Source organism: Lottia gigantea, assembly GCF_000327385.1.
Source record: "Lottia gigantea unplaced genomic scaffold LOTGIsca_22, whole genome shotgun sequence".
Lineage (NCBI taxonomy): Eukaryota > Metazoa > Mollusca > Gastropoda > Lottiidae > Lottia > Lottia gigantea.
The window spans coordinates 3,305,410-3,313,393 of record NW_008708555.1 but is presented as its reverse complement, the minus strand read 5'-3'; the positions used below and the strand labels follow the sequence as shown (position 1 = coordinate 3,313,393).

Sequence of the window (7,984 nt, the reverse complement as noted above, 5' to 3'; positions counted from 1 at the left end):
AAGTCTTTCCTATATATGTCTATAGAATTCATAATGTCAAATAGCAAATAAGCACTATTTCCGTTGCAATTAGGATCGTTCAAATCTTTTAAGAAAATTCGAATTTTACAGTAAACAGTAAACATGTTATGTAAATGAGATAGAGAAGTCGGTAATAAACAACAAAAGAATATAGTATAGGTAGGTATATAGATATATAGGTAAGAAGTGTGTGTTTAGGTTAATATACGTTAGTATAATAGTCGGATACTTATATTTATATACCTGTTTATTGTACTGTACTGTACTATATTTATACTCTTGTTTATGTATATCAGTATTTAATGGTATTTATTAGTATATTTAGGTATATTTGGGTTATATAAGGTACACTCTTGGTAACATTCTAGAACATTTGAAAAGCCGGGTTTGGCGCCAGTATTTAGAAGTTTGAAAACTTTAAATCTTACCAGAACTCGGAACATTACAATCTTGAAGGTTTTTAAGAAAGTTACATGCTCTCGCTCTACAATTGATGTATTGAGCACTATTTCAACAGTGGTATTTCTATATTCCTCTACAATTGATGTATTGAGCACTATTTTAACAGTGGTATTTTATATCGCTCTATAATTGATGTATTGAGTACCATTTTAACAGTGATATTTCTATATCGCTCTACAATTGATGGATTGAGCACTATTTTAAAAGTGAAAATATTTTATTGTATGAACCAGTGATTATTCAAGAAGGGGTATGCTTGTCCGTGTTACAAGGGGTTACGAAAATTTTGAATGGCCCCAAAAAGCAACCAGTCAGATGCAAATATAAGAAATGATAGATTTTCATAACACAACCTTTCTTTCCTCCAAAATCAACGAAAACAAGATATTATGTTGATACTGTTGCACAATATCATAAATACTATCATAATTTATAATACATTTAAAATCGCTATATAGCTCCGCAATAGCCTAATCGAATGCTATATTACACTATGCAACAGTGTTCAATGTGAATTGCAGATAACATGCATAACGAGATACACGACTGTCCTCAGAATACTTCTGTGTCGAAATAACACAAATACCCCAGACTTGATCAATATCTTGTTAGAGAGGTGCCTCTTAGACTTGATTATCATAGTATAAATAGAAGTTTGTTTTACGGTCTGGATAATCCAGCCACAATCAATACGAGTCACAGACGGGTCAAATATTGGCTTCTTTACAGCTCGTGATCCCCTGCATGTCGCGTGCATTAAAACAGTAGAGGTAAATATCTAACGAGAAGAAAATATAGATATAACACCACCCTAGATTTTTCACCATAGGCCTAAAGAGATTCTCCCCTTATTTATTTATTCATTCATTCAACTGAAACGATAAAAACACCCATTAATCTCTGACGTCAGAGTAGAGAATATCCTTATTTGGGAATGGATATGGTCACGTGTTATATCAACAAAGGCCAACTGATGTAATGTTACTATTAATAGCCGTATGAGTCATGCATTACTCATAGCTTATATAGAACATACAGAGGTATTCCCTTCATTTACTATATAACTGTGAGTCATAGAGGAATCCTCAACATAACTACTGAAAGTCTTTCCCGGAGTACCGGTATATAATAACTACACAGCTAATCTACTCGAGACTCAACGATAACAACTTGACTATTCCATACCATTTATCAACAAATATATGAAACCTTACAAGATGTACAACACAACACAAAGCGTACCAACAACATTCAGTGAATCTAAATACGTAGCCGATATACTTTCATCAATGGCAAACGGAGAACCAATAACACCCAGTGTAAGTACCAAATTTTATTTTTGAAAATTTACTTTAGGCTAAAAGTCTTTCATGATTTTGGAATATCTAGACATCGTACGATCGGTTATCAATCAAATCGTCTGAGCGCCATGTTAGATTTACTATTCTCGAGTAGGACACTTGTACACTTCATTCATTCATAACTTTGCCTCGCGTGCATCGCACGTTATCTACTTCCATTCACAGTAAGTAAAATAGGGCTTATAAATGGTTCCAAAATTTAGATTTGCAATAGCGCCTTTCACCTTTGTGGGTTTGGTAGCTGAGGAAATAGCAATTTTTAGCGGAATATTTTTGACAAGCCCCAGACCAGTTGACCTAGATGTTAAATCAAATTGAGGACAATTTTGAATTTGAGCAAAAGAGTAATCAGTAGGAAGAAAATGTGCCATATCTGTGAACTCTGAAATTGAAACTTGTTTACCACCACCGAAATACAGGCACATAACAGCCCCTGGGAAAATTAACTAGATTTCCGGTTATCCAGACATTATCATTCAATACAATTCAAAATTGCATAGCATGATAACCGAGTCTTAAACATGCTTGAATAGATAAAATATGATTGGCGTATTAGAGGATGTCGGCTTCCTTTGATCTCTTCACTAATATACATTATTTATAAAATTTGGTGATTCGCTTCATTTGACACTAGACATTTCACTTGTCGACATCAGTTTGAATTTGAATATTGTGACTGGATAACATGGACTACCGATGGAATTATGGCTATAGTTCACACTATAACTACAGGCCTAACCCTTACTACGGTGTAAGTTGAATCAAGTTCACTGGACACACGAGTATTTATAGATTTTTTAACCGTTAACAAAGAATTCGTGTTTTTTTCATTATTTTGACCATCTGGGATATTAAATTTTTGATAACGTTTTGATGTTAAAATTTGATATTATTGACAAGAGGAATGGTACGTTCACTACAATGTTTCTGCCATATAAGGCTTGATAATTATATATATTCCTAGTAATCGGTTTGTGTGTTATAACTTTCATTTTTTCTTTCAGTATCCATTACCAGGATTTTTAAGCGGAGTGACTACCGCCACCACACCAACTTTAACCCCCACAACCCTGGCCAACATTGAAAAAACCTTCATTGAATTACAATCGGCACCAGTCAGCGGTCATGATCCTAATGCCTTAACACAGAGTGGCTTTGTTCCACCAGTAGTTGATCCAGTTACATCCAACGGTCATTCCATAGACAGATATTCAGAATTTAGTGATGATCCTGATTGGATGCCAGGAGGAAAGAGAGCTAGAATGACCAGAGACTCTGATCTTACTTCTTATCCAACTCCAACCCCCACTCCAAATAGAAAGGGGGGCAGACGACGAAATGACGAAAAGGTGAGAGACATAACTATTACATTTAATAAAAGGAAAATACAATAAGTAGGAATGATAACAAAATATGCCTGAAAATTAACTTCGCCTTGTTTTTACGTCGTACAATTTTATACCACAATTTTATTTTTGGAACATTATGTAAGATCCCATCCTCGAAGAGATAGTTACAACGTAGTAAATTATTGTGGGTGAATTATTGCTACTCGACAAATATTCGACCGGCTTTTTGTGATAAAAGGACCATCTAAACCTCGATCATTTGTTAGGATTATCATTTTAATTTAATAAATGAAATTTTGAATTTCCATTTACATTACAAAACTTTATCTTTGTTTCAAAATATTGGCAAATTTGATCAACCGGATTAGTATTTGAAGCTATAAATATTTGAAACATTTTGAATCGAATATTTGTTATGTAGCTGACCTAATCCAGATGTTACCATCACATGGCTTCTCGTGACAGTCTGTGAACATACGATATTTTTCGTAAAAAAAGAGTCAGTGGTGGTGAAAATATGAGACAAAACCTCACGGAAATACCAAAATTGACATCACGAAACCTAGTTGTTACATTGTTAAGTCGCGAGAAACATAAAGAAAAACTACAGACCCCCTGACGAAACATTGACATTAAAAATAACGGTATCCCACTGTTGTAACCACATATGGTCAAAATGACACTATTACACATGTGGAAATAGTATTACTTCATACTTTATATTTAGAAAGACCTCCGAGTCCAAAGGTTTTAACTATTGGACATTGCACAATACGACATATACAATCGGAAGTGATAAAGATTTGTAAGTAACCAATATCTTCATGAATTTGTTTTCTGTATTTCAGTTGGCACCCGAAGAAGAGCATAGACGAGCTATAAGACGTGAGAGAAACAAACTTGCTGCAGCTAAATGTCGTCAGAGAAGAGTAGATCATACTAATATCTTAGTCAAGGTGAGTACTCCATCTACATGTGTTTCAAACTTCACGATTCCTCGTAATTCAAGGATTTTGGACACTATCCAAAATTGCATTATGCACTGATAAACTGATAATTCAAAGAAAAAAGAAGGGCATGTACGTTAACACAATAAATTTTCTTCTAACTTATTTGCATTATTAAGGACAAAGATGTGGAAATCAACCGAAATTGATTTATGTTTTATGTTCGACCATGGTCAGCACGTATTTATTATTGATTTGTTAAATTTTTCAGGAAACTGAGAAACTTGAAGGTGAAAAATCTGCCCTTGAAGACGATATCCAACAACTGCAAAAACAGAGAGACCAGTTGGAATTTATCCTGAAAGCCCACCAACCCTTATGTAAGGTCAATAGTTCCAGCTTCCATCGAATCGTTCCAGTATCCATAAAGCAAGAACGTTCGATTTCTCCCAGCTCCGTCCAGTCATGTGACAGCAATAGCAGCCAATCGTCTGTCTCCTCTAGTCGTCCAAGCACCTTAGTAATTCCTAAAAGCGAATCCACAAAAACTTCCATTGCCATGACGACACTTGCTGGAATTCCAATTACCACCCCATCAAGCGGTTTGTTTACCTTTGGTTCACTGGATAACTACGTCGATGCTAATGGTATTACTTTACGATCCAGTCCTACATGTGGAAGTCAGGTACACAGAGCTTCCAGTGAGAGCAGTACTGATGCTGTCGGTTCACCATCATCCACTCTCATTTCCTTGTAAATCAATGGTCAAGGTCGACTTGAGGTGAAAGTTATCTTCAGAGCTTTGAACGTTAAATGGTGTGACTGATGTTTTAGTTTCTTTTATTTCACTGAAAGCTTCTTTTTGCATTATATCTGCCATTGATGTAGTTCTTTGCTGTACAGGATGACGTCACGTTGCTGCTTCCAGAACGGATGACGTCAAAGATGCAAGGTCCGCCATAGAGTTACGTACTTTATGGCGGTAACGAGAGGGCAATTGAAGACGGTGCTATTTGATGTAGTGTGATTATTGTGAAGTTTGGGTGTTTCTACAAGGTAGAACGGATGAATTATATTTTCCATAATAACATAATATAGAAAGTGCTATACAAACTGTCAATGCAAGGACGTGTTCATTTTAGAACACAGGCAAGTGCTAATACGAAGAAAGTGCTATTATTGTAAGAATCCATTCTATGCCTTAAAGATGTTGAGCAATGCAAGATAGAATTTTATTCTATATATTATACCATGTATTACAAAATAACAGAGGTAGACCTATATTCATATTTCTGATAGAAACTACAAAAACCTTACTTAAGTAATGGTATTAACTTAACACCCAATATTTTGCGATTGTTGATATATTTTCTACTATCAGTATCACACAATCTCCATTATATCCAATAAGATCCCCAAATGCGTTGAGGTCTTGAAACTAAAAATAATGAATATAGGTCCCTCTTTATTTATTCCTAATGAATATTTTACTACAAGCAATTAACTTTCTATACTTTTATAATGCTAGCTATTACATGTTTCCATTTTATATCATTTTTACTAATCTTTTTTAAACTGTGGTGTCGTCACGTAATGTATATGACTGTGTGACGCATTAGATGTGACGGTGTGATAATTGTCAAGTATTGAGCGTGACGCTGTCTTGTGACTTTGTTAGTTATAGCTAGATGAGGAAATGTATATCACATGACTGAATTAAATTGGTAAAATCTCGTGAGAAAATATAGAATTACGAAATTGACAAAAATTTGAGAGAAACGAGAAAATGGACAATCTGAAATTCTCTGTGATAAAGTACATTTCCTCTAATAGCATCGTTTTGTGAAAATGTTAAATGTTCAATTTTGAAGAGAAATTGTTAAATGTTAAATTTTGGAAAATGTCCAGATGTTGAGCTTTAAATCATTAAGCATAATTTTACCATGGGAATTGAATTTCCATTCATAATATTTGTATCTATTTCATTCATGTTTTGGGAATCTCAGAAGAATACTTCATAATTCAGTCTTTAGCCATTCAGTAAATATCACGATTCTCTAGTCTTCGCGATTTTGGCATTAGTTTGATATATTTCACGGCCTTAATAATAGAACAACTGCTTGCCATATGCCATAGTATTACAAACTCTTACAATGCAAATGTCACGCCTATCCTTTTCCGTGTTTGAGTACATCCGATAGTTATCAACAGGCTTGAAGCCAGACCTAATGATATGCAATTTTCATCGATTTCTAAACAATATTAGCCAATCATAATCATTGTTATATTGTATCAATTGTTGTTAAATCACTGTAGGTGTATGTTGTAAATTGTGCACATATTTTGATGACGTAATATATAATTGTGGAGAGACGGGTGCGTGCATGTCACGTGACACAATGGTGCTGCGCAATTTACACGAATGTCTTTGGTTATTTTCTACTTTTTTAACATGAAGGGCTTATTATTCAGAATCTTGTTGTCATAATATGGATAAAATGAAAAACTCACGAAAAAATAAATGCTTTAAGTTTACAAAGTTTGTTTTGAATTCTTTCAACATATGAAAACCCAAAGCAGTCCTGATGAAACTACCTCTTTCCATCCTGCGACTATTTATTACATACCTGTACCTTGTTTCTTAAGAGTACTTTGAACTCAATGAACAAATTAATTATTGAACATAAGAGGTTTTCATCTCCCCGTCCACCAGTTCCTACGAGTCCTGGCTTCGAATCGACGCTTTTTTTTAAATTTAATATTAAATTATCAATTTACATCAGACAGATACGTGATCACATTGAATTTGAAATTATTAGAGGAGATCTGTTGATTCTGATACAATAATGCTAAAAACCAGCCATTGCAACCTAAAGCAGCAACAGATGACTTCTGGATACACTTCAACGTGGAAGGAATAATTTCATATTCTGTTTCACCAAGGTCGTGGGCTGCCTCTCATCGCAGTGAGCTGTAAGATTATTGGTCAAATCCTAGAACATAATTCGAATCGGTTTTAGATTAATTAAATTGTTAAGATGTCCTCAAAACTTTCTATGACTGAAAAATTTAAAGGTGAAAATGGACGCAAGTAGTGTCTTCGACACTATTAGTAACTGTGGTTTTAGAAAAGTAAGACCTGTTATTAACATTGTTACATTTGGTGTTGAATGTGAGGTGAACTTAGTAGATAATAACTGGAAGTTGATTTCCTGTTTAACGTCTCTGGTCGGATACGCCCACTTCATTTGGTCTGATTTGCGTCAATCAGAGGCGGAGTCAGATCTGGGATGTTCGGATGTAACAAAATGAATTTATTTTATTGAGTTTTACGCCCTTTTTTAATCTTTTTCAATATACACTAGAGTTTACCATTTTTTCTTACTATCTTTCACCGCTTGCCATTTAGCAAAAAAGTTTCTGGAAACTCCAAATCGACTTCTCAAATATACCACAAGAGAAAATCGAATCTATAAACATGAATAGGAAGAAATGCATAAAAGGATATTTGCAGGTGTTATTGTATGTCAACTAATTTGAAATCCACAACATGAAACCAAAAAATGCATATTTATTAACTCTTAAAGGAATGCTACCTCTTAGAATGGACATTAAATTTTAATTCCCAAACTTGGTCAACAAGAGTATACGTGTATATTCATCAGGTGCTTACCAAGTGCCATGACTAAAGAATAAAATCTCTATATAAGACGATATACAATGTATCAATTAAACTGGGTAATTATTGAAAAACGCTACTAAGCGTACTTCGTTTAAGGGTTATTACTTAGTTTTATGGATTTATTGGATTATAGAGGAAAATGTCATATAGTTATGACAATTG

The 7,984-nt window shown here is 34.2% G+C and overlaps 1 protein-coding gene across 1 annotated transcript; it reads left to right on the top strand.

The window, feature by feature from the left end:
* Window positions 1–4,032: 4,032 nt before the first annotated feature.
* Window positions 4,033–4,528, top strand: LOTGIDRAFT_89661 (hypothetical protein; the record flags this gene model as incomplete). Its single annotated transcript, XM_009054505.1, has 2 exons — window positions 4,033–4,149; window positions 4,412–4,528. Coding segments are annotated over 2 exons (234 nt in total), but the record flags the coding sequence as incomplete, so codon positions are not given.
* Window positions 4,529–7,984: the final 3,456 nt, after the last annotated feature.